Source organism: Mustela putorius, unplaced genomic scaffold, assembly GCF_011764305.1.
Source record: "Mustela putorius furo isolate JIRA1106 unplaced genomic scaffold, ASM1176430v1.1 tig00537227_pilon_pilon_pilon, whole genome shotgun sequence".
Lineage (NCBI taxonomy): Eukaryota > Metazoa > Chordata > Mammalia > Carnivora > Mustelidae > Mustela > Mustela putorius.
The window spans coordinates 27,771,897-27,799,448 of record NW_025422368.1 but is presented as its reverse complement, the minus strand read 5'-3'; the positions used below and the strand labels follow the sequence as shown (position 1 = coordinate 27,799,448).

Genomic DNA, 27,552 nt, shown 5'->3' with positions numbered 1-27,552 from the left:
CATATATTTGTCTTTCTCAGTCTGGCTTATTTCACTTAATGTATGACCTCTATGTCTATTGTATTGTTATAAATGGTAACATTCCATTCTCTTTTATAGCTAGGTAGTATTCCATTGTGTATGTGTGTGTGTACATACATACTACCACATCTTTTTTATCTATTCATCTGTCAACAGACGCTCGGGTTCCTTCCATATCCAATTGCAAATAATGCTGCAATAAATATAAGGGTGCATATGTCTTTTTGAATCCATGTAAGCACTTCTTCACAGCAAAGGAAATCATCAACAAAATAAAAAGGCAACCTATTGAATGGGAGAAGATGCTGGCGAATAACATATCCAATAAGGGGTTAATATCCAAAAGAAATAAAGAACTTACACACACAAGAAAAACAAATCCAATTTTAAAATGGGCAGAAGACCTAAATCTTTTTCTAAAGAAGACAAACAGGTGGACAACAGACATATGAAAAAATACTCAGCATCACTAAACTTCAGGGAAATGTAAATTAAAACTACATGAAATATCACGTTATACCTGTCAGAATATCTTCATCTAAAAATACAAAAAGGGTTAGAGAGGATGTGGAGAAAGAGGAACCCATGTGTACTCTTCTTGGGACTGTAAATCAGTGCAACCACTGTGAAAACGGTATTGAGATTCCTCAAAATATTAAAAATAGAATTACCATATGATCCAGTATTCTCACTACTTGATATTTATCCAAAGAAAACAAAAACACTTTTTCTACTTTATTTTAATAATAATTCTTTTTAAAGCCAGCAAGCAGCTACAGACACAACTGAAAGGAGACAGAAAAAAAGGGGGGGGGAGGAAGATTAAAGACACATCCTTCATACACAATGAATACAGAGCTCTATTAGCATTCTCCCACCAACATGTCATGGGAGGCGTAGCTTTACACGTGCTCAGGAGTGCTCTCTGTTATTGTGCAGAGGACCAGACAGCATTCCGGGTAATGATGTCAAATCAAACATGTATTGGCATTGCTGAGTTCAGAGTCTAGAGTTTGGGCCCTTACTTCAGTGGGGCTTTGCAACCAGCTGTGCTGGATTCCATAGGTGAAGTAGATAACAAACCCAATCAACATCCAGACACCAAGTGTGGCCCAGGTGGCAGCTGACATCTGCATCATAAGGAGAACATTCACAAAGATGCTCAGAAGTGGAAGGAGAGGCACACAAGGGACCTTAAAGGGCAGGGGAGTGCAGCTCTGTGGCTGTCTCCAGATGACCCCAGTGATCCCAGTGATGAGCACCAGGAGCAGCACAACCACTGTGATCGGCACTGGGTCTCCAGAAAGCAGACTTGACCAGTGGACCAGCACCAAGCAGAGGAGAGTCAGCAGCAGAACAAGCAGTGAGGAGCAAACATAGACAACCCAGCCAGAGAGTGGAGTGGGGGTGGGGCCGCCTGGAAAAAAGAGTCCTTGTAGAGTCAGCTTCTCTGCTGCAGGTGCAGTCTCCTCCTGCCCCTGTGTTTGATTTCCCCCAGTCTCCTGCATCTGCACTTCATTTTCCCCCTTTTTCCTCTCAGGCTGATACCTGACAATGAGAACACAAAAAGCCATCACAGAGTGAACTAGCAGGGTCACAATTGACACGAGGTGCAGAAGATCATCAAGTCTGAAGAAGAATGCTGTTATTGCTGCAATAATGCCCAAGATCACAATGATGAGCATATAGGTGGCAATATGGATTTTGGCATGGACAGGGAACAGGAGGCCATCCTTTGCCATCACATATATCAACTGAGCTTTGGAGGACATATAACCCAAGGGTCTGAGAGAAAGACTACAGAGGAATACCAAAGCTAGAGCGTAGTAGGCAGGGGCCCAGCCAATATGGAGAAAAGCCTCAGGCAAGGTGCTCCCAGGTCGAATCTGGTAGTAAGGAACCATAAGTGTAAGGGATGCAGAGACACCAAAATACACCAAAACACAGATGAGCAGTGACATCACAATGCCCCTGGGGAGGGAACGCTGGTGATTCTGGGCTTTTTCAACTCTGGTGACAATGTTATTGAAACCTATAAATGCATAGAAACAGGTAGCTGATCCATGGAGAATCCCAGGAAAGCCAAAAGGCACAAATCCTCCAGAGCCCAGAGGGCCCAAGCTAGAGGTGCCATTGAGTTCATCCTTTCTGTAGTCTTCTTCTGTGAGCTTCCAGTTGTGCAGGTCCCCCTTAATGAAGCCAGAGATGATGACAAAACTGAGAATCAAAAGTCTCACCAATGTGACCACTTTGGTTAACAGTATCGAATCCCTAAACCTCAAAGTCAGGCATAGAGTGAGCAAAATCACAGGGACCCCAATAAAGAAGCCTAGATTCTTTACAAGGACCTGGGGAATATGCAATAAGATGTCTTCACTAATGGCCTGAGAGATCTGGTACCCAAACATATCAAAACCTAAAATCCAGGCCAAGAATATACTGGCTGTATCAGCAGAATAGGAGAAGATGAGGTTCCAGCCAGTGATGAAGGCCCAGATTTCACCTACAGTGACATAGGCGTAGAGATATGCAGAGCCAGAAAGGGGAATCTGGACACTAAGCTCTGCATAGCACAGTCCAGCCAACAATGAAGTTAGGCCGGCCACCAAAAAGCAGATCACAATGGATGGTCCTGTTTGATTACCGGCCACCTCACCAACCAGGATATACACACCTACACCCATTGTGAGGCCCACACCCAGGGCCACTAAATCCAGAGTGCTCAGGCTTCTGTCAGTGGCAGTCTTAGTCACTTCTTTCTCTAGCATTCGTCTGTGTACCAGCTTTTGACCGAATTTGTGAAGTGGCTGACACAGCCTTCTAGCTGGAATTGAAGAGGATTCCATATCAGAGATTAGAAGCAAGTTCAGGTTGCTGAGTTTCTCAGATCAGGTTCGGTGAGGCTGAATTAAGTGGAGTTGGGTTGGGGCTGCGGAGTTCCATCGCTCAGGCTTCCGGCTGCTGCTTCGTATTTTTCTTATATGTGCTGTCGCTCTATACGCCTAAGTAAACAATAAGTATTTACTGAACAATGGCATTCACCAGTGCTCAGAAGTAATATGTCACCTGTTGCAGCCCAAGTATCACAGAAACTAAGACCAAAAGACATCAAAGAAAAATTAACTGGCAGGGTACCTGGGTGGCTCAGTCATTAACTGTCTGCCTTCAGCTCAGGTCATGATCCTGGGTCCTGGGATAGAGCCCCACATTGGGCTCCCTGCTCAGCAAGGTACCTGCTTCTCCCTCTCCCACTCTCCCTGCTTGTTTTTCCTCTCTTGCTGTCTGTCAAATAAAAAAATAAAATCTTTAAAAAAAAAAAAAAAGAAAAATGAAAACCAACTGGCTTTTCCCCAGGAAGTGTCAAATACATTCTCCTGTTGTGCACATCACAGGACATAATCCTATTTGAGTTCATCTAAGTCAGGTAGGTTCATGTACTAATTAAGCTATAAGATACAACAGGGCATGAATATACTGTGCAGTTATTCATATACAGGATACGCATGGTACTTGAGCATGAATTATGACACATTAATTCACAGACTAGTGGACCTTGTTACAATAACAGAATCATTTTTTAAATATCATCTAAGTTTAGAATACAAATATTGCTCCACTGGTCTTAAAACCCTTACCCTAGGTCCCCTGGGTGGCTCAGTTGGTTAATCATTTGCCTTCGGCTCCAGTAGTGATCCCGGGGTCTTAGGATTGAGTCCTGCTTTGGGCTCCCTGCTTGGTGGGGAGTCTGTTTCCCCCTCTGCCTCTGCCTCTCTCTCTCTCTCTCTGTCTCTCATGAATTAATGAATAAATGAATGAATAAAATCTTTAAAGAAAGAAAACAAACCCTTACCCCAACATCAGATAGCCAAGAGTCAGGTGGCACTTTGCCACCCCTTTCTCCTCATTCTACATCATCATTTAGCTGTATTGATGGCCAAGAATGTACAGTCTTCCCCTTCCCTTCATCCACTTGGCCCACATAGGCACTGTGAACAGAGATGAAGAGGAAGAAAGGTGCAGGGCCTTCATAACCACCTGCAAGAAGGAGAAGACCAGGCTATCTGGGAAGGAAATACTGGAGAAATGGTGGCAACAGCCAACCCAGGGTCCAGGACTGAGATGGGAGGAAAGCCAGGAAGGTAGTTTTGTGAATACCAAAATTCAGTACCTCTCACCCAAATAATCCAGGCAAAATTCACTATAATTTTCATGTCCTCAGCCATGAGAGTGTGATCCAAAGGGGGAAAAATAAGTCATCTAGCTCAGAAGCTCATGATCAAAACAATTCCTTTGTTTCCTCCTCTCTGGGTTCCAGGAGAGAAGGTGAATTCACTTCTTTAGACTGTCTCCTCACTAGCCACACTGTGCTCTATACACACCCTGTAATGTCCGCTGCCAGGGTCCTGGAGAATCTGCCCTGTTCTGTGACCTTGTATTAAAACACTCACTTGTAACTCCCTATTAATTTTTCAGATGGAGTTATTTTTAACTCATTCAAAACGTGTCTCAGCATGCCAAATATATTTTCTTAATGAAGGAACTGGCATGAGGGTCCTTCTTCCCCCTCCTCTCCTGCTACAATCAAATGGTTTCCTCCTCAGGGGAGAAAGGGTCAGAACTAATAATTCACAGCCAAGCCCCACAAAGGAGTAGTGAAGAACAGAGAAAAGAAAGACATGCATCCCACACTGTCCTCCCTACTCATGCTTTGGTTTGAGAGAATTTTAAGAAATATTGTCAGAGGTTTTTAAAGATAGAAAGATCAAGTCAAAATTGAGAAGTCATCTCTATAGTGATCACAAGGAACCCTTGAGTTATGGGTCAGATCTTCTGTCTACTAATCCATCTCTCCAGACTCCTTATTTGCCACTTAACAGCTCCAATGTTATGATTTACCAACAATAATGTGTGAGAGATAAGGAGAGCCAATTCTTCACTCATGGAACCTGTCTATACTAATAAATGTTATTAAAGTGTCCCCCACCAACCCCCAGGCTTCAAACTCTTCAATGGTTCCCCACTGCCTTTCCTTCATAGTCTCTCCTTCCTTCATAATATGACTTGAGCTAATTTCTCTAGCCTCATCCCCTCTGCAGTTCCTGCTCCAGCTGCAAATTTGTACACTCACCCTGTTCCCTTGCCTTTTGGTCCCTTCACGTAGCCAAACCCCACTTCTCTGTCAGTTTCCAACTTAGAAGTTACTTTCCTGGAAATCTCCCCTAACCCTTATGTTGCCCTTCCAATGTGCTCTCATAGCACCTGGCTCCCACCATGTGCCATTGATACTAAGGTATCTAAATTCCAAGCCAGCTGCTTGTCTCCTCCATCAGACTGATGAAGATACTCATAAGTATTTGTTAACCAAATGACTACACTTAGAAGGGAAACCCAAAAAAGCACACAATCTAGAATTCATATCTACTTGAGTTTGAAATACATATTTCATAGCCAAGCAGCTTTTATAATACTGGCTCAGGTAAAGATACGGATGGTATCACCTTCCTTGAAGAAGGCAATCAAAACAAAAAATTTGAGTGGAAAACCTTGACTACACATCATTCATGGCAGCTATAAGCCACACATAAGTGATAAAGAATTGCTTCCTTTTGAGGACGCTTGTTTTAAAAATAGGAGAATGTCTTGGGTTATAGGCAACTAATAACTTACACCAAGTTAGAGAAACTTCATGTTCAGGCCCTATAATCCAGGCAGGATGTCCTTAGGCAGAGGTTCTCACTTTGGGGGGCAGAGGGAGGCATAATGAAGACACCTGGGGACATTTTCAAACTTCAGATCCTCTCCCTAGGAGATTCTTGTCCACTAACCCTGCACTACCCATGACTGCTCTAAACCACACAAGTGACAAGAAACTGTCCTCAAGTTCAAGGGGAAGAGATTTTAGAAGTTTCCTTTACAGGAAGGCAGCATAGTTGACTCGTTAGGAGTAATGCTGTTCAGGTAGACTGTTCAGGTTCAAATTGCACCTCAACATACCATCTGGTGACTCTGGACTAATTAGCTCTCCTCTTGGGGCTTTAGTTTCCACAGTAGTTGAATAGTCAAGTAAATATCAACTAGGATAGTTGTGAGGAGTAAGTGAAATGATGCCTGCAAAGTTCTTATTTCAGTGTGTAGCAAACAATATGGACTTAATATAACTTACCTAATATTTAATATTGAAATCTGATCCAAAGTCCCCCAAAGTTGATAATACTTAGTTTTTATAAATGTTTAGCTTCAAAATCATCCACTAAACAGTCAATCCTGTTAGCCCTCATGAGACAATGAAATGATTAATTAATTAAATAATTAATCATATATTCCATATAATTTTCCCTGAAATTCAAAGGACTGTAACTGGATACCTTCAAGCATGCTGGTCCTAAACATGTGGGGGTCCTAGGCTCACCGAGTTAGACCAGGAATTAAAAAATGCAAGGCTCAAATACAATGATGATGATGATGATGATGATGATGGTAATAGTCTCTTTGCCTGCAGATGCTGGAACAGGTAGTGCTGGGTACTATAGATGTAAGAATAATGAACACTATGGCATAATTCTGCATGTGAGGTCCTGGCCCTTCCTCATGACTACATGAACTCGGGAGTTTGCTCACTCTCTCTAAGCTTCGGTCTCCTCATCCTCAAGGGACCTCACCTGACCTCCTTCATTGGAGTGTCACTTGGGCACCATCCTGAAGCACTAACCCAGTGGAATTAAGAATGCACACACCCTCCCACCCTGCAATCCCTCTCTGATGTGCACACTCTAAAAAGACTCTCTCCTGAGTCCATAAGGAGCCCATGTGAGCACATTCATCACACAGGATTGTTTGTGGTGGCTGGAAATGGGAGCTGTGCCAGCAACTATTTCTAGAGGAATATATAAGTAAAATGTGCCATGTGTGCACAATGAAATGCTACACAGCATAAGAGATAATAAAGCAGATTAACAGACGGCAATTTGGATAGATCTCAGAAACTATGTTAGGTAGCAAAAATAAAGATGGAATGCCTTTTCTTTTTTTTTTTCTTAGATTTTATTTATTTATTTATTTATTTGAGAGAAAGCATGAGTGTTGGGAGGGACCAAGGGAGAGAGAGGAGTAGATTTCCCACTGAGCAAAGAGCCAAGTGGACACTCGGGGCTCCATCTGAGGTCCCTGGGATCATGACCTGAGCTGAAGGCAGGTGCTTGACATACTGAGCCACCCAGGCAACCCTAGCACAATGCCTTTTGTGTATATTTAAAAGACAACCAAAAAAATTGTATATTTGTCACAGATACATATATATCTGTTAAAATGTCAGGATATACCTCTGTTCATTTTCTTCCACTGGTTTCCCTTTTCATTCAGAGTACAGCTGAAGTGTGTATTTACAATGACCTACGAAGTCCTACAGTATTTGTCACTGACCCTGATACCACTTAACTTTTGTTTCTCTCTCTTCCTACTCATTTCTCTCTAGGCACTGTCTTCCTAACCATTCTGGCCTCACATACCAGGTAAGACCCTACCTCAGGGCCTTTGCACTGGCTGTCCTCTATAAATGGATCACTTCTGGCTCAGGTAGGCACATGGTTGCTCTCTTAACTGAATTTGGTAAATTAGCAGGACTATTCAGGCCTTCCTGAATCATCACACACACACAACTACAATCTGTTCCTAACCACAGAAAACATACCTGATCCCCAGACCTTCTTTTTTTTTCCCCCTAGTACTTATCACTATTTAAGATACTGTATGTTTTACTTATTTCTTCATGATTTGTCTCACTGAAAAAGATTGTAGGTTCCAAGAGACAGGGAGCTTTTTTTTTTCCCCCACTCTTTTGCTCCTGGCTGTATTTCCCATACCTACAATTGTGCCTGACACATAGTCATCACAGTATTTGTTGAATGGGTGAGAATATCTAACTACACATAGAGAGCATGGACTGGAAGAGCATTTGTTAAATACATTAAAGCAAGTGTCTCCAGTGAGAAGAGGGAATGAGAATAGAGATAAGGATGAAGGGGAAAATAAAATGCACTAAAAAGGGGCCTGACCAGAAGTGATGGTGCAAACATGCCATGACTGATGGAGGGACTGACTCCACTCTGTGCACTGCAGGCCCAGCATGGGAATTTTGGGAGATAATGTGAGAGGACCTGGTACAGAGCCTGTAAATGGTAGACATTCAGTAGATTTAATGGGAAGGGGAACCGGAATCCTGTGTTGGTCAGGATATGGAGAATACAAAGAAGGAATACCAGCCAGTAAGAGAATTCACAACAAGAGAAGATGGGGCACCCCCACTACTAGTTCCCTCTGAGCCCATTTCCCTTTTCCCAATTCCTCTTTCGCCATCAGGCCTTTTGACTGTCTTTGGAGAATCCTGTAGTTGGCACAAAGGATGCTTTTGCCGTGTTTCTCTCTCTGGGGAACCATCCCCAGCCATCTCCCTCCCAACAAAGATACAACAGTGGTTCCTAACATTTGTTGAATCACAGACACCTCTGAGGTTGGTCATCTCAGGGAAAAAAAAAAGTCATACACTCTTCTGAAATCCATCCATGGACCCTGAGCAGGGATCTCAGAGGAGGATCATCTGAATGTCAGAGTTGGGTGGAGGGGGGCGGGTAATGATTGATAATTGTTGTTTTTCTCAGCTGTGTTGTGCAGGGTGGTCTTTGTGTTCTTCCCATCTTTACTGAAGATGAGGGAAAGTGGACCTACAGACCAAGTATGAAATACTAGAGAAACGGCCCAAAGAACAAAACATCTGGGAATTAAATAATATTTTATGACTTCAACAGAAGCAGGCAGAACAAATTAAAAAGCAGACGTACAGAAAAGAAAGCAAAGCCATGATTGTGAATCCTGAGAGAGCCTACCACAAATCCAACTTATAATAACACAGGAAAACATTGTCCTTCAATGTGATATTCAGATATGCCCAATCTCTTTGCAATAATCAGTGATAATTTCAATAGATTCTATTCAGTCCAGACTCTCTGACCTAGTGGTCATAGCCCCATCCCAATTCTCTCCCTGCCCTCAGGCTCACCTCCTTCCTGACTCAGCTCCTCACATCCTAACTTACCCTTCTTGTGAAGCCTTTGGCCTGGGTAATTTACCTGCTCTTCTAGGAATGCCCCCTTCACACCTTTCTGTCTAATCTTAACCATCCAGCTCTTCTCAACCATATTCTACAACATTTTCCCCTACTTCTAGGAAGGTTTTCCTAAGTCATCCTGACTGACCACCAATTACAACATGTAACTGATCCTCAGTTGAGAAATTTTCCCTTTCTGACTGCTGGTGTCCTGGGTGTGTCACTTAAATTCAGGATCTATATACCTCCTCCTTCTGAATTCCATACTCTCATCCCCAACCTTCACTACCGTGGACAAGGATCATTCATAAAATTAGAAAGCAATCCAAAGAAGCATTTAGAACAGAGAAAATGAATATTCAGGTGTATCGACTGACCATATATCTTGAGATTCCTAGAAGAGGTATTATTTTGTTTTCTCCTGTTTTTTTTTTTTGTGGTGTTTGTTTGTTTGTTTGTTTTTTGTTTGTTTTGTTTGTTTCTTAAGAAGCAGAGAAAAGACCAAACAGAGGTGAAATAGGAGACTAAAACATGTACACCATGTATTTCAGGAGCATTTCCTGGGGAAGTTTCCTAATGGGGCCCTGGGTCTATGAATCTCAGTTTCATTAGTAAATGATCTCTCCCAAAGGAAGTGCTTATTCAGGGGCTGTGCTTAAAAAAATGCAGAGTGTGCTGAGTGAAATAAGTCAAGCAGAGAGAGTCAATTATCATATGGTTTCGCTTATTTGTGGAGCATAAGGAATAACATCGAGGACACGGGGAGATGGAGAGGAGAAGTGAGTTGGGGGAAATCAGAGGGGGAGACAAACCATGAGAGATTGTGGACTCTGAGAAATAAATTGAGGGTTTTGGAGGGGAGGGAGTTGGGAGGCTGGGTGAGCCTGGTTGTGGATATTATGGAGGGCACGTATTGCATGGAGCACTGAGTGTAGTGGACAAACAATGAATTCTGGAACACTGAAAAGAAATTTAAAAAAATAATTTTTTTTTTTTTAAATACAGAAGGGTTCAAGGAACATGAAGCCAGCTTGTATGAATTCTATAATGGCTGCTGCTCCCCCTCCCTCCTTTCTTCACTCTGTGTTTCTCTGTGTCTAAGCTCCTCCCAAACTCCAAAAAAAAAGTCCATTCCATGTTGCCCAGAAGAACACCTGTCAGGTCCAACAATCCATCCATAAAATTGGATGCTATCTTTCTTTCCCAGCCAGCCTCACCCACTCTCCGTTGTCCTGGAGGTCATTGTGTTCACTCCTCCATCTCTAGGAAGGCTACTATCCTTTTCAAAACATTTCTCCAAGGCACTAAGTTCCATGGCTACCCTGGTAGGGAGTTAACACTCCTACCATCAGGAAGTTGGCCTTGTAGCTCCTCCTGAATAGTTTCAAAGGTAGTTTGGACACCAGTTGTTTTGCTAGAAGCTTTAGAAAGACTTGAGAAAAAGGCTAATGAGGCTATTAAATAATTATTTTCAAGTTCCCAAAGTTAAAGAGAAGTGGAAATTAAATGAAACATCTCCAGAGATTATAGAAATCCCTTTGTATCCAAGCACTGCTCTTTCCTGATTCCCAAAATATACCAATGATCTCATTTTCCTTAAAATTTCAGACCATGAGGGTAGGAGAAGAATAAATGAAACAAGATGGGATTTGGAGGGAGACAAAGCATAGGTGACTCTTAATCTCACAAAACAAACTGAGGGTTGCTGGGGGGATGGGGGTTGGGAGAAGGGGGGTGGGGTTATGGACATTGGGGAGGGTATGTGCTTTGGTGAGTGCTGTGAAGTGTGTAAACCTGGCGATTCACAGACCTGTACCCCTGGGGATAAAAATATATGTTTATAAAAAATTTTAAAAAAACTTTCATTCAAACAATGAAGCTCCAGAAGCAATCAAATCAGTGGCTTCCAAACAAGTATAGGGTCTTTTGGATAGCTGAGCTTCCCCAGAGTTTCTTTTTTTTTTTTTTTTTTTTTTTTTTCAGATTTTATTTGCTTATTTGACAGAGAGAGATCACAAGTAGTCAGAGAGGCAGGCAGAGAGAGAGAGGGAAGCAGAGAGCGAACAGAGAGCCCGATGCGGGACTTGATCCCAGGACCCCGAGATCATGACCCGAGCCGAAGGCAGCGGCTCAACCCACTGAGCCACCCAGGCACCCTTCCCCAGAGTTTCTGAAGCCCTAATTCAAGCATCCTCGAACCTCTGGTAGGGGGTAATCAGAAATATGAGAGTACAGGCTTTGAGTTCAGGGTGAGAGCTTCAAATTATAGTAAGTATGGTGCATGCATATGCCAACACTTCTTTAGTGGAAACAGGTCAGAATACATATGAAAAGGTAAAGAGAACAAAAGCCACCATAGGGCCACTGGGTGACTCAGTCATTAAGCATCTTCCTTCTGGTCAGATCATGATCCCAAGGTCCTGTAATCAAGCCCCACATTGGGCTCCCTGCTCAGCGGGAAGCCTGCTTCTCCCTCTTCGACTCCCCCTGCTTGTGTTTCCTCTTTCACTGTCTCTCTGTCAAATAAACAAATAAATAAATAAACTCTTGAAAAAAAAAAATAACTGCTGAAGAAAAAAAAAAAAAAAACTGGGGCTGTGTATCTCATATCCAAGGGTAGAAAAAATTATCCAACAAAATCAAATGAAAAATGGAATTTTCACATTTTCTCTTTCTGTTTGCATCTTCTCTAGAAGTCTGTGTCCAATCAGGGTCATTTATTTATTCATTCAACAAATATATTGGCCCTATTTATTCAGTACTATAGATAAAGCAGCAGAAAAAAACCACAAAAATCCCTCCACTCAAGTTACTTACATTCCTGCAGTAGGAAAGCAAATAAAAAACAAAAAAGTAATAGAAATATATATTGTGCTAGATTTGCAGCTAGTGCTGTAGAAAAAATGAAAGTAAGAAAAGGTTAGGATGTCCTCAGAGTGGGTTTTATGATTTTAAAATGTGTTGTTCAAGACAGCCTCATGCTCACACTCTTGTGCAGCCCTCATGACCATCCATCTCCAGAACTTGTTCATCTTCCTCAGCTGAAGCTTTGTACTCATTAAACAGTAACTCCCCATTCTTTCCTCCCCACAACCCCTGACATCCACCATTCTACTTCATCTTTATCAATCTGACTACTCTAGGTGCCTTATAAGTGAAATCCTACAACATGTCCTTTTGTGACTGGCTTATTTCACTTAGCATAATGTTTTCAAGGTTCATCCATATTGTAGCAGATGTCAGAATGTCCTTCCTGTCTAAGGATGAATAATATTACATTCTCTGTATGTCCTCCATCTTGTTTATCCATTTATCCACTGATAGGCATGTGGGTTGTTTCACAGATTAGCTATTGTGCAAAATGCTGTTATGAATATGGGTGTACAAATATCTTATGGAGTCCTTGCTTTCAAATACTTGGAATATATATCCAGAAGTAGGATTGCTAGATCACATGAAAGAAGTATATTTAATTTTTTGAGAAATTACCATACTGTTTTCCACAGTGGCTGTACCATTTTACATTCCCACCAGCAATGCACAAGTATCCCAATTTCTCCGCATCCTCATCAACGCTCATGTTCCTTCATTTGGGGTTTTGTTTTGTTTTGTTTTTGATAGGGTGTAAAGTGGTATTTGGCTAGTTTTGTGGAATAACCATGAGGCCTGTGGGGCCAGGACACAGTGAATGAGGGGGAAGCAGTAGGGGATGAGGACAGAGAGAAAGCAGGAAGCCAGATCCTTCACTTAGGGTCTGAGAGTCACTGGGAGGACTTCGGCCATTACGTTTGGTGTGATGGAAATCCTAAAAAAAAGTGATAGGTTCACATGTTTTCTATCAATTTTCATGTTCTCAGAGCTAGATATTGGGCTCTCAAACTAAGGAAAGGACTCCTCCCAAGTTTGAAAATAGGGCGTGGAGACAGGTTTTACAGATCCCTCAATAGATAGTGCTTCTGACAACACATTGAGGGCTGAACAAGCTTCCATCTGTCTCCCTCTCCACATGCCAAAGAAGAGATGCCATACAGCCACCCATGGGGGAGTGACATGATGGGCTGTTTCCACTGAAACTGTTTGGTTTATGGATAAACTCTGGGCAGACTTCACAGGTTGCCTCAAGTCATAGTCCCCAACTCATTTCCCATCTCTGTGGGCTCTTTGCACAAGTCCTGGGTTACTTTTAACCCTTCAAACATGTATAATAAAAATGGGGGTAAGATCTAGAAGAAGGCTGCTCTTCCTCCTCTCCTCAAAAAATGAATAGACCTAAAAAAAAAAAATGAATAGATCTAAGGGGCAGGGAAAGTCTTAGGTCATCCATCCATGTGTTCATTCAATAAATACTATGCACCTTCCAAATGCCAGTGCTAGTGCTTGATGCTACAGGCACAATGGGGAGGAAAAAGGCCTGTTCCCTGCCTCCATGGTACTCATTGTTAACATATTCTCATAAAATTCCTGCCAAAAATGTGTGAGCTGAAATCTAGTGATAAAAACAATCACTTTACAAAACAACTTTCTACATAAAGTTGACTTTCTATAAAACAACTGACCTACGCTGTTCAAAACTGTCAATGTCAAGAATGGCAGGTTGAGGACCCCTGGGTGACTCAGTTGGTTAAGTGACTGCCTTCAGCTCCGATCATGATCCTGGAGTCCTGGGACTGAGTCCCATATCAGGCTCCCAGATCCATGGGGAGTCTGCTTCTCCCTCTGACCTCCCCTCTCATACTCTCTCACTTTCTCTCTCAAATAAATAAATAAAATTTAAAAAAAAAAGAATGGCAGGTTGAGGATCTGTTGCAGATTAAAGGAGAATAAAGAGGACAATGAGATACAATGCAGAGCCCTGGACTGTACCTGAATCAGGGAGAGATATTTCAGGATTTAAAAAAATTGGAAAATTAACAAACTTTGAATATGGACCATATTTCATAACTATATGTTCACACATAACAAATATTGGAGAGACCAAACAAATATGGCAAAATATTAACAACTGATCAATCCTGGGGGGGAATAAATGGGTATTAATTGTGCTACCCTTAAAACATTCAGAGTTTTGATATTTTTCAAACTAAAAATGGAGTAGGAAAATAAGAATGTCCCTTTTGTAAAGGTTATGGATTCTCCTTCCCTGAATTCTCTTTATAAACAAGTTTGCCATCACTTTTGGTTAGAACAAAATCCCACCCAACATAATCTCACCCCAAATCAGGGACTTTAGATCAGAGTGGGTGGGAAAATAGAACTTCTTTGTTTTTTATTTACAACCAAAATTGTCAGCAAAATTCCCTGAAAACCACAACACTGGCTCATGTTATTATGGTCATAAAAACTTCATACTCTTACTGTCATTTTGTGGAACTAACACAAACTAATAAACCAATAGGCCTGAACTCTAAGAGGCATTGGAGAACATGAGCAGAGGCTGGAAGCAGAGAAAAATGTTATCTGGCAAATAGGGAGTACAAATATATGTGCAAGACTTAGAGCTATGGACAGAGGGGTTAAAGAGAAAGAATTTAATAAGTTACAAGTAATGCACAGATGTGATTTCATTGAACCCCCATAACAACCCAGTGAAATAGTATTATTTTTCCACTTTATAGACTGAGAGGTTAGACAACTGTCCCAAGTTCATACAGCTAGTATAAAGAAAAGATGGACTTTCGGCCTGGTTCTTTCTTACTTCAAAGACCATGTTCTTTCTCCTGTGGCACTCTACCTCCATGAAAAGTCAAGACTCTAGGGCATGACTATTAAAGGAGTATTTGAGCCAGTTCTTATCTTTCTTTCCTGATAGCCCTCTGCTGATGTTTTTCTTTACTTCCAAAATACATACTGATGTGCCAGAGCTGTAAGTCCTGGGACCATTAAATATGAAAGTTCTATCTAAACAGTGTCCTACTAAAATCCAAAACCTAATCTAGGGCCAAAATATCTCTGGACTATCTTTTAATTTTTTAATTTAAATTCAATTATCCGACATGTAGTACATCATTAGTTTATCAGTTGTGTATAACAGCCAGTGCTCATTACATCATGTACCCTCCTTAATGTCCACCACCCAATTACCCCATCCCCTCATCCACCTCCCCTCTAGCAATCCTCAGTTATTTCCTATAGGTAAGTGTCATGGTTTTTCTGCCTTTCTGTTACTTCCCATTCAGTTTCCCCCCCTTTCCTTATGATCCTCTGCACTGTTTCTTATATTCCACATATGAGTGAACCCATATGACAACTGTCTTTCTCTTATTGACTTATTTTTCTCAGCACAATACTCTTCAGTTCCATCCACATCTATGTAAATGGCAAGTATTCATCTTTTCCGACAGCTGAATAACATATTGCATCTGTCAATGGACATCTGTACTTTTTTCATAGTTTGGCTATTGTGGACATTTCTGCTATAAACATTGAGGTATAGCTGGCCCTTCAGATCACTATATTTGCATCTTTGCAGTAAATACCTAGTAGTGCAATTTCTGGGTCATAGGGTAGCTCTATTTTTAACTTCTTGAGATATCTCCACACTGTTTACCAGAGTGGCTATACCAGCTTACATTCCCACCAACTGTGCAAGAGGCTTCTGCTTTCTCCACATCTTTGCCAACGTTAGTTGTTTCTTGTCTTGCTAATTTTAGCCATTCTGACAGGTTGTGAGGTGGTATCTCATTGTGGTTTTGACTATCCTTTTAGATGCCGAGAGAGATTCCAAAGGATTCCTGTACCTATGCCACTAGTTCCCACATATGGTTTTACAGCTAATTGTAATTCTTCCCTGCAACTTTAGCTTGTCTCCTTTTGCTTGGCTTTTAGTAGAAATAGAGGATAATCAATCTCTAGAGGCCAAATATAAGTCATTCTCCCAAACTTCCTTTCATTATCCTATTGTTTCTACATTCTATTTAAAATATGTTCTAGTCACTGCCTCAGATTTAAGAAGAAAAAGAACCATGTTCAGTGCAGTTAGAATGTGCTAGAGGGAAAAAAAAATTGAAACCTTGATTCACTGCACAAAGGAAGGTGGGGTTGGAGCAGACATTTTCTAAAATGTGAGTCCAATAGTGGGAAGATAGTTTCAATTTCCCTGAAAATCTAAATACCTCCTGGTTTGGTCTTCCCAAACCTCAGCAACCCATGGCTTCCAGATGGTACTGGCACACATCATTAGTGAACATCTGTCACAAAAGACAGCCCAGCTGGAACAAAAGAGGATAGGAAGGCAGATGGTGCCAGTTGAATGAGGGTAGTTTAACAAAACATCTTTTTATGTTTTTTTTTTTAAAGATTTTTTATTTATTTATTTGACAGAGAGAGATTACATGTAGGCAGAGAGACAGGCAGAGAGAGAGAGGAGGAAACAGACTCCCTGCTGAGCAGAGAGCCCGATGTGGGACTCGATCCCAGGACTCTGGGATCATGACCTGAGCCGAAGGCAGCGGCTTAACCCACTGAGCCACCCAGGCTCAAAACATCTTTTTAAGCTTCCTATTTTACTTGGCCATTTGCGCCCCACACATGGCTGCCAATCAGGAGCATATGGAAATGTTTCCGAGAAAATAGCAATCTCCTCTCTGTGCCTAACCCAGAAGAACCTATATCAGAAAAATTCCAGCTTACCAGTCACTCCAAAATGTGATACCACATCCCACAGCTATAACATCAGAGTAAAGCTGGTAAATAGGTTTCAGCTATGTCAGATTGATCATTCTGGCTTGACTATTGTTGACAACCAGAGTTTACCTAGTAGAATATATAAGATAGGTACTAGTGTTCTGCATTTTGACCCATATCTGTGATCAACTCTAAGCTTACAGCACCTAGGGCATTGTTAGTATTTCTTAATCAAAGATGGAAAAAAGCACAAAGAACAATGGGTATCAGGAATCAGTAAGACATCTTTGTCTATTTTTTAATCTCCTCATTATTTTTTTAAAGTTATTAATGAACATGTACTTGAGATAAGAAATAATTGGTATTCTGAACACACTATTAGCATAGGAAGATCAACAGAGAAGATAAAAGATTGCCTCTATATTTTGGTTTCAAAAAGAAGAAAATCACAAATATGTCCAGAAATGAGAGGACTGACAAAGCTGCTTTTATGAATCCTAATTTTAATCAGGGAAATTGCATAATAATTTGGAATAAGTCTAAGAAATTCTGATTGAACTCATTGGTTTCAGATATTTGGGGGTCACCAACCTAGCCCTCAATTCAATTCAAATGAAGTCATATAGACATTTTGCACCTTGTTCACACTAGACATCTATAATTCCTATAGTTTGCAAGCTCCGGATATCCAGGTCCAGCCTCCTACCATGCTCCTTGGTCCACCCCTCTGGTCCATAAATTTGGTAACTCTAAACAATGAGATCCTCTCAGTTCTCACTCAGATTTACCCAGCAGTCATTACAGAGTGCTGCCCTTGAAGCAGGACAAAGCCCTAAATCAAATTCTTTTTGATCGCTACATTGCACCACATAACTGAAATGTGAGTGCTGTCTCCTTCTGGAAAATGACACTTTCCTCAGGTCCTAAAAAGACATACAAATGCAGACATGGACACACACACACACACACACACATGTACTCACAACCAGACCTGTTCTCTTTAAACCCAACTTCTTTTTTTTAAGTAATTTTAAAAAGATTTTATTTATTCATTTGACAGAGTGAGAGAACAAGCACAAATGGGGAGGGGCAGAGGGAGAAGGAGAAGCAGGCTCCCCACTGAGCAGGGAGCCTGATGTGGAATTTGATCCCAGCACCTAGGAGGTGTTTAAACTGAGCCAAAGGCAGATGTTTAACTGACTGAATGACCCAGGGGCCTCTAAATCCAAACTTCTAAGATTGTATTTCTAAATCTTCTCACTATTCTTCTACCACTAACTCCTACCACTAACTTTTCTGTGGCTCCTGCTCAAACAGGACAAATCTTTCCCCACACATGCACATCTTGCTGGTATCAACATCAGCTCTCACACAGACTGTCCCTCCCTACCTAGAACATGCTCTCTTTCTAAACCCTGTGTGATATGACTCTCCTTCTGGAAGTGTTGGTCATGCCTACAGATAAATATCTGATCTCTCCAGTATGCTCTCCTTGTCCCCCACTCTCCCCTTATTAAGGTCCACTGGTAAACTCACTGTCCTAGAACTCAGCACTGGGAAAACACCCAGTTAGGGAAAAGGGCAGAAGTAGTAGGTGATGAGCTGGCGCCCAGGAGCAGAGCTTCTGTCTGATGACACTCTCAGCTTGCCTTTCCTTTCCCAGCAGAAGCCCGAGGTAAAAAGAGTTAACTGGCCACAGCCAAGGAAGTACCCCAGGATGTACAGCCCAGTTTGGTGAAGCCAGAGTCTGACACAGGAACTGAGGTCAAGTCTCTTTCCCCACAATGAAGGGAAGGTACAAAGGAAGTAACTCAAGTCAGCCAATTATGGTTTGCTCCAGTGTCATCTCCTTGATGTGAAACAGCTGAAGAGACAACACAGAATTTTATTACTTTCCCTGCTTTACTTTATTTGGAAAATAAGTCACCTAATGCTCTGACATCAGGCAACATGACACAACACTCAAACTGCAATAACTACATGTAAGGATAGCTTGCAGAAGGGAGGAGCGTACGATAGTCGATTGATTGAAGGGTGTGTGGAATAGGATTTCACTTGTTTCAGCATGATAGGGGACTGAGTGTCCATGAAGTGCCCTTATATTGTAAGCTCTCAGAGAAAAGAATTTTCTCTATTGTTATCATTTTTTAGATACTGTCTGTAAATAACTATACAGATGGGTCTGGTGTAGTTTAGGTTGGGTCTAAAGTGAGAAACTGGATTGTACCTCAAGTTGAAACCACAAAGCATTTCTAAATGAGAAAGAATAAATCCAATCTAGACTAAATCCAATCCAAATTCCAAGTAAGAAAATTCCAACACGGCTCTGATTCTTTGCGCAAAAGAACTCAATCAAATACAACATTTTTCTCCCCCTAAATTATCAACACCACCACCATTACACCCAAATCATCACTCACTCAGTTATGCACAGTGCAAATAGAAAATTCTCCCTCCTGGGAAGGAGTGGAATGTATAATTAAGGGAATTTCTTGAACACCCCTGAAGCTGCCAAACTAAATAAAAGATACATAAACTATGAACCAAGAAGGGTATTCCTCAATCAGAAATGAACAGTCAAGGCAAGGGCATGTCAAAATCCCAGATGACTTCCTAGTTGATGGAAGGTAGGAGTAGGAAGGACCTCATATTCCAGTGCTGGTAAGACTAGCGAGTATCTTCTCTGTACTCTGCTCTGGTCAGTCTGATAAGGCTGCATGGAAGGTGAGGAATTATACCATCTTGGCATTGTGTATAACTGTTTCCCAGGAAAACATCAATTCAAGCTACATCTTCAGTTTGAGCCATGATCCAATAAATAGAGCCTCTTTAGGACTTCCTTCTATGGCCCCCACCAAAAACACAAAACAAGATCCACCACACCTTGAACCAGTAAATCCATTTTACCCAAATAGATCGAACCAGTTGAATATTAAAAATTTTAAAATATTTTAAAACTATTTTAAAATATTTAAAAAATAAAAATATTAAATATATAGATATTACCAAAGGTCTAGATACTAAACCACAATAATAATAATTATTATTATATTTAATATTATGTAATACTATTATAGTATTATATTATTAGATAATAATTATATTATATAGTATATATAGTATTATATAATATATATTAAATAATATAATAATAAACATAGTAATAATTATATTTATATATAATTATTTATTTATGTCATTTATATATAATAATTTGTTTATATATTATTATATAATAATTTATTTATATATTATATATAATATTATATATAAACTATAATATAATAATTATTATATTTATTATTTTCAGTTTTGGTCACTGCAGGAAAGGAAAAGAGAGAGATACGATTGCAGTAGTAGTAAATGTACAATTTCTCCCCTGAGGAAAGAGAAGTATAGGTCAGATAGCTTCCCTGAAACATCGGAAAGAAAGCTGAAGTAATCAAATTCAGCCCCTACTAAAGAAAACAAATATCCAGGGCACCTGGGTAGCTCAGTAGGTTAACCATCTGCCTTAGGCTCAGGTCATGATCCCAGGGTCCTGTGTTTGATTCTCCACATTAGGATCCCTGATCTGTGGGGAATCTGTTTTTCCCTCTCATTCTGCGCCTCCACCTGCTTCAATGCTCTCTCTCAAATAAGTAAATAAATAAATAAATAAAATCTTTTAAAAAAGAAAATAAATATCCAAATTTATCTTCCAGTAGTCTTCTGAGAACTTCACCAAATGAATCACTTACCAGGCATCCTCCAACCTATGATATTACTTTATACTGCATTCTGTTTGCATATTATTCAGGTGCGAGGATGGCTCAGTGGGTTAAAGTCTCTGCCTTTGGCCCTGGTCATGACCCCAGGGTCTCAGGATCGAGTCCCACATCGGGCTCTCTGCTCATCAGAGAGCTGCTGAGCTGAGAGCTGCTCCCCTCCACCACCTGCCTTCCTCTCTGCATACTCGTGATTTCTGTCTGTCAAATAAATAAATAAATAAAATCTTTCAAAAATAAAATAAAATTAGATAAGAAAATCAGGGAGATATCTTCAGCAGCTGTAAAAATAGATACTCAGTTCCTTGAGCCTGGAGGAAGAAGCCCCTCAAATTCTCTCTGGTGATGGGGGACCCCCTTATCACACTGTACTATTCTGCAAAGTCTACACCAATGTCCTCCTTAAGAAGACATGACACAGAGACTTTCAGACTTTCCAGTGAGAAATGAGGCAAAACATGGAGGAGGCAGCAAACCAGATGGAAGAATCTTCACTGATTCAAAGAACTTGTCTAGACCAAACAGAATTGATTAGGGCCAAACTGAAAGCGACCAGGGATGATATTCACAATGTTAGGGCAGAGCTGAAAGCTACCAGGGATGAGGTTCACAATGCTCTCAATGAGTTCCAATCTAATCTAAATTCTCTAAAAGCTAGGGTAACTGAGACAGAAGATAGAATTAGTGATCTTGAGGACAAACAAATAGAAAGGATTAGGAGGAAGCCTGAAACAAACACCTTAGAAGCCACAAAAACAGAATCAGGGAAATAAGTGATGCCATGAAACGTTCCAATGTCAGAGTTATTGGAATCTCTGAAGGGGAGGAGAAAGAAAGAAGTCTAGAATATATAGTGGAACAAGTTCTTCATGAAAATTTTCCCAGTCTCGCGAATGGAACCAGTGTTCATGTACTAGAGGCAGAACAGTCTCCACCCAAGATTACAGATTCCAGAAAAATATCAAAGCACCTGATAGTCAAATTGAGGAGTCATAATTGTAGATATAATCTCTTGAAAGCCACTAAAACAAAGAGGCTCCTTACTTACAGAGGAAAGCCAATCAGAATAACGTCAGACCTGTCCACAGAGACCTGGCAAGCCAGAAAGGGCTGGCAATATATATTCAGGGCACTAAATGAGAAGAACATGCAGCCAAGAATACTTTATCCAGCAAGACTGACATTCAAAATGGATGGAGAGATAAAGAGTTTCCAAGACTGGCAAGGCTTAAAAGACTATGCAACCACCAAGCCCACACTGCAGGAAATATTAAGGGGGGTACTATAAAAGAGGAAAAATCCTAAGAACAGCATTGAACAGAAATATAGAGACAATCTACAGAAAGAAAGACTTCAAAGGTAACAGGATGTCAATAAAAACGTATCTATCAATAATCACTCTCAATATGAATGGCCTAAATGCGCCCATCAAAGAACTTGTCTGTACTATGTGCTGGGTGGGCCCTGTGGGAGAAACAAAAATGAAGAAAGCGAGCTCTGTAACAGGTCAGAATGGAAAGACTAGGAAGGAGGGCAGGGCAAAGACGTGGGAAGAGTGCTGAAGGAGAAGTGCCAAGGAACAATCCCCCTTAACTCAGATTTTCCTCAGCAGAGGTGAGAACATTTCTGGTCTAGAGGAGAAAAGAGTGTAGGCCTCCAAATCATTCTGACCACAGCAACGTCCCTGTCTTTCCCAAACTCACAAAACTTCTGGTGTGTGCCCCCAATCCAAAGACTATCTCTGGCACCATGAAATATCCTCTGCTGAAATTCCACAGGGCTTGACCAGCCAGAGGCATTCCAAGCCCAAAGTTCTTCCTCTAGGGCTCTGTCTCTGTTTTCTTGACAACTCTAAAAACAGGAGAAATCACTTACCTATGGGCCTTTTCTGCCTTAGAGGAGAACGATCTGAGAAGAAAGTGCAAGTCAAACCCAGGGAGGGAGAAGGAGCTTGGCCAAGCAGAGTCAGGACTTGGAGTGGAGCTCAGCCTGTGGCCCCTGGGAGGCAGGGCCCTCAGGAGGTGGGGCCATGGGCAGGAAGGGCCCTGGTAAGGTGGGGCTTGCTGGGAGGCACTGCCATTGGGGAGGTGTGGCTTCTGGGAGGTCTAGGCTCTGGGAAGTTCTTTAAACAAAGAAAGAAGCACCCATTAGCCCCTCTCTCAGGTTTCTCTACCATCACCATCTGTCCCTGTCCCCTCACTCATGTTTCCCACCAGTCCTCAAATAAAACTAAAAGGGAACTGGCTTAAGCTTCCCCATGAGGGATTCCTGAGACAGTCACTCAGCATCCCTAGCACACTCTAACTGACTATGCATTGAGCCCTGTGCTGTCTGAAGTAAAGAAAAAGATAGAGACCCTGCCTAGAGAACTTGCAGCTCTAGACATTCAAAACATCCAAGACCCTGAAACAGTGACCGAAGGAAGGCACCTCCTCCTTCCAGGAACATTTGTCTTCAAACACAGGCAAGATTTCACAGAGATGGAGAAGACCTACTTAGAGAACCAGGGCTGAATGCATAAGTGATGGGGCCAAGAAGCCATGAGTCTCAAGGGAAAGGGGGCACTACTGCTTCTACTTGATACTGCTGACATGCCTCTAAACCCTAAATTACAAGCTCTAAAGACAGGGCAGGATGTGGAGGCAGGGGAGAGAAAGATTGCAGCAGGACTCTAAAGGGACAGAATCTATACTAACTATACAAACGTGGAACATTGAAATTGGAGCAGAAAGAATTGTTCCTGATTTCAGAAGAACCTCCTAGAAATCACACTGACCCTGCCCCAACACATCTGCAGGAGGCATGGGCCAAGAGCACCTCCTGTGTTCCAGGTGCCATGCTGGGTAGGAGAGGAGTGGCCCAACCAAGACTACAGAGCCAGAATTCCTAGAGGCAAAGGGGGCAGGCAGGACTCGAAGTATGGCTTTCATGACAGAACAGTAGGGAAGGGGCATCTGGGTGTTTAATGTGTCTGTTCCAACAGTCCTGGGCTGTCTTCCCTTCCCTCAAGCTAAAATTTTCCCAAATGTGGCTCTGCTTGCCAGAAAGAAGGGTGAGTGCTGGGGGAGAGCTTCCCTGTCCTTGCATCTGATCCCAAGTGCAATCCCTTCCCCTTTCTTGAGTTTTTTGTTTGCTTGTTTGTTTAAGTAAACTCTATGCCCTTCATGGGGCTTGAACTCAGGACTGTGAGAACAGGAGTAATCTCTTCTCTCTCCCTGTGCTTTCACTGCCTGCTGGGTAGAGGGTGGAAGTTGAAGGAAATACCAGAGCCCCCAGATAATCACCAGGTAAGGAAAGTAACTGAACCAGGGTTGGGGGGGCGTGCATAGGATGTATAGCTGGGACAATAAGTCTCTCTTGGAGGAGGGGTACAGATGGGGGTACCTGTCGGTTCTGGCCCATCCTGTTTATTTTTCATGAAGTATCTGAACCTTGAGGGGTGGGAGGAGAGAAGAGGGGGGAGGAGGGAAGAGAGGGGAGACAGGGTTGTGATCCAGAGACAGGGCAAGAGGCTGAAAGACAGAGATAAGAAACAAGGAGACGAGATGAAAGGGAAGGCAAGAGAAGGAACCCAGGCGGGGGAGGTAGAGAAAGGAGATAGATGGACGAGAATGTGCTTATAGACACTAAAAATCACACAATGTGAAACTCAAAATGATGTAATGCAAAAAGAGGACCACTTAGTGGTCTTTTTAGCTGGATCTGGAAGTGGCCTCCACATCACCACAGGTTCGGCTGTGGTGTTCCACACACTCTCCTTCTCCTGACTCTGCTTGGCCAAGTTCCTTACCTGTCCCTGGATTTGGCTTGTACTTTCTTCTCAGGTCCATAGCCACTGGCTATAGAAGCACTAGAGCTTTGATCAGAGGGTATTTCATGGCACCAAAGATGGACATTGGCCTGGCAGTTACAGACCAGAAGCCTTGGAGTTTGGGAAGGACATAGAGGTTTGCTGGGGTGAGAAGGACTTAGAGGCCTAAATTCTGTTCTCCTCCCGACCAGAAAGATTCTCAGCTCTGATGAGGAAAATATGAGTCATGAGAGGTTATTTCTTGCTGCTTCTCCTCCAGAGTCCTTCCTACCTCTTTGCCCTGCCCTCATTTCTGGCCTTTTCTTTTTGACCTGGTGCAGAGCTTTCTTCTTCCTCTTTGTCTTTGCCACAGGCCCGGCACACAGTATGCTTACACATGTTCCTGGAATGAATGAAGATTCTTGCATCTGGCTCTGCTGTCTCCTTCAGGTTTTCTCTCGTTTCTCACTGGAGATTCTGAAAGTCTCTGGTTGTATCTTTCTAGGGAGGACATTGATATGGACTTTGCAGAATAGCAGGTTCAGTTTGATAAGGGGGTCCCCATTCACCAGAAAGGATTTGAGGGTCTTCTTCCTCCAGGCTCAATAGCTAGATAACTCTTTTTATAGCTGCTAAAGGTATCTTCCTGTCTTTCTTATCCAATTTTTTAAAAACTGTGATGGGATAAGCTCTATGCCCTAATTTTTTTTTAATTTTTATTCATCTATTTGACAGACGGAGATCACAAGTAGGCAGAGGCAGCCAGAAAGAGAGGGGGGAAGCAGGCTCCCTGCTGAGCAGAGAACCCAATGTGGGGCTCCATCCCAGCACCCTGAGATCATGACCTAAGCTGAAGGCAGAGGCTTAGCCCACTGAACCACCCAGGGGCACCCGGTAATGAGACTCTTTAATCTCACAAAACAAACTGAGGGTTGCTGGGGGTGGGAAGTAAGAAGAGGGGGTTTGGGTTATGGACATTGGGGACAGTATGTGCTATGGTGAGTGCTGTGAAGTGTGTAAGCCTGATGATTCACAGACCTGTACCCTTGGTGCTATAACACATTATATTTTAATAAAAAATTGAAAAAATAAAACTGTGGTGGGGATGGATGATAGGTGGTCAGGGTATAGGAGGTTAGATTACCAAGTTCCCCTGGGGTATGGCTGCCTAGTGGTATTTAAAACATTGTATGAAGTCTTCTCTGAGTTCCCAAATATATTACAAATGATCCAGTGCTAAACAAACCTTTCAACTTGAAGGCTCTGTTCTTTCTCTTGGAATCTATCAAATGGATGTACATGGCAGGCATATGTATTTATTGATAAAGGCTTGGAGAAGAAGTCTGAAGTGGTACTCACTTCCTGGGTCTCCAAGAGGAAGTTAAACTCACTCTTACCAGAAAACACACTTGCAAGTCTTTAATTTCAAAGGCCCTTAGAGCCTTAAAGTGTTCTCTGTCCAAGAGCCCCAAAATTACCGCATACGCTGTTGGCAGTATAAAGCAAGATCAGAGAGAAGGAAATGTCAGATTGAGAGGCTGGGGTACAAAAGGCTAGGAGACAGGAGGCTCGTGTGCACAGCAGGTCTGGAGAGAAGCTGAGAAGACATCAAAGATGAGGATGAGGATTAATGCATTCAGGTTTATAAATCTTTACAACTGTACAGAATTCTGTTGCATAAATCTCATTTTGTTCTCAATAACAAGCTACAGAAGCAGGCACTGGTATTGCTATTTTACAGGTAATGAAACTAAGGCAGAGAGGATATGTAACCTGCCTCAAGTCACAGAGCAGGTGAGGGAACAGAGCAGAAAATCACGTGACTGCACTGTGGTACCTCCTCCTGTAGGTTCTGACCTGGGAAAAGGCAAACTTGGAGCCTTGTTGTATAGGGATAACTGCTTCACCTGAGAGCAAAAGACCTGCTTCCTGGGGCCAGGATAAAGGTCTCAAAGCCTTCAGTCTTCCCATGACACTCCCCGTGCCCATCTGCAACTCCCAATTATCCTGTCTCCTGACCTCCAGGGGTCTCTTCCCCAACCTTCCCAGGTGCTAGCTGCTGTGTCCCCCCAGTCATGGCTCAATAACCTGTGTGGTCCAGGCTAGCCATCCTCACAGTCTAGGCCAGAAAGTCATCCTTGCTCCCAGGGTTCTGTCCACCCAGCCCGGGTTACTGTGGAAGTAGTACCCTGGCACCTTTTACATTGTGGCCCTGCATCCAGCAGACCCTGCCTCCTGTATCCCTCTGCTTCCCTCTCACACATTCCCCAACACACACACACACACACACACACACACACACACACACCCCTACACATTCCCTCCTCATCTGTCTCCTGCATTCATACTCCTTCCCCAGCAAGGTCATGCACCTTCTGAGAGCTCTGAATTCTCCTATCCTTTCCTCTCCATGTTCCTGATCCTTGCTAACTGACTATCATTCTCCTTGTTTGCTAGGGAACCTTTCAGACTTCTGTGTCTTCCTCCATATTCACTCCTGTGGTCATTGTCAGTCTCCCATCATCTGGCTCATGGGGTCCGGTCCAGCTGCCCTTGACGCACTCAGCTCACACACATTGGCTGAGGGAGAGCCCAGAGCACTGTGTCTGTCTGTCCTGCAGTTAGCCTCCTCTTCTCCACTGTCAGGGAGCTTCCCTGGCCAGGGCCCCTGGTCCTCCGTCTGGGCCTCCCGCGGGTGCCCAGCACACACAGAGAGGGTGGAGTGTGGGGCTCACTGCTTCTGCTCCCAGGGAGAAAGGAGGGAACTGAGAAAGGAGCCCAAGCGGGGACAGCACCTGAGCCTGCACGGCCCTGGGAGCTCAGTGTCAGGGCAGCAGGGGCTGGAGGGAATCCATGTCTAGGAGGCACTGCTTTCCTGTAGACACCTCAGGGCACCTGTGTGTGTGTGTGTGTGTGTGTGTGTGTGTGTGTCCACGCACACCTGCCACACAGGAAGGGGAGGGGAGGCTGTGAGTCTGAGGCTCCAGGAGTGAAGGTCCTGTCTGGGAGGGAGAGTCCTGGGGGGAGATGGGGTCTAGGCCCCCCGCTGCTCCCAGCACACACAGGGACCCATGACCACATGGACAGAGGCCAGTCAGTGCGGCCACCGCAGGATGGATGCAGGTTGGACTTTGGGCAATGCCTCCTTCCGCTCTGGGTGTGAGTTGGCTCATTCACATGGTTCCCTGGGTCCTGCGGTTCAATACAGTCCCGATCCTCCCTCCTTGTCCATGCTCATGGGCACTTGCCAG

At 42.7% G+C, this 27,552-nt stretch overlaps 1 protein-coding gene across 2 annotated transcripts; it reads right to left on the bottom strand.

Moving 5' to 3' along the window:
* Window positions 1-729: 729 nt before the first annotated feature.
* LOC101687902 (cationic amino acid transporter 3-like) lies at window positions 730-23,650 on the bottom strand. Of its 2 annotated transcripts, none has more exons than XM_045073154.1 (2): window positions 22,387-23,650; window positions 730-3,023 (listed from the first exon to the last, which is right to left on the bottom strand). In XM_045073154.1, the coding sequence occupies exon 2, from the start codon at window positions 2,865-2,867 to the stop codon at window positions 990-992; it is 1,878 nt and encodes a 625-aa protein (XP_044929089.1). In that variant the 5' UTR covers window positions 2,868-3,023; window positions 22,387-23,650; the 3' UTR covers window positions 730-989. The 2 variants fall into 2 exon arrangements, with proteins under 2 accessions (XP_044929089.1, XP_044929090.1); XM_045073155.1 differs by lacking the exon at window positions 22,387-23,650 and adding an exon at window positions 3,157-3,195.
* Between the last annotated feature and the right edge of the window lie 3,902 nt (window positions 23,651-27,552).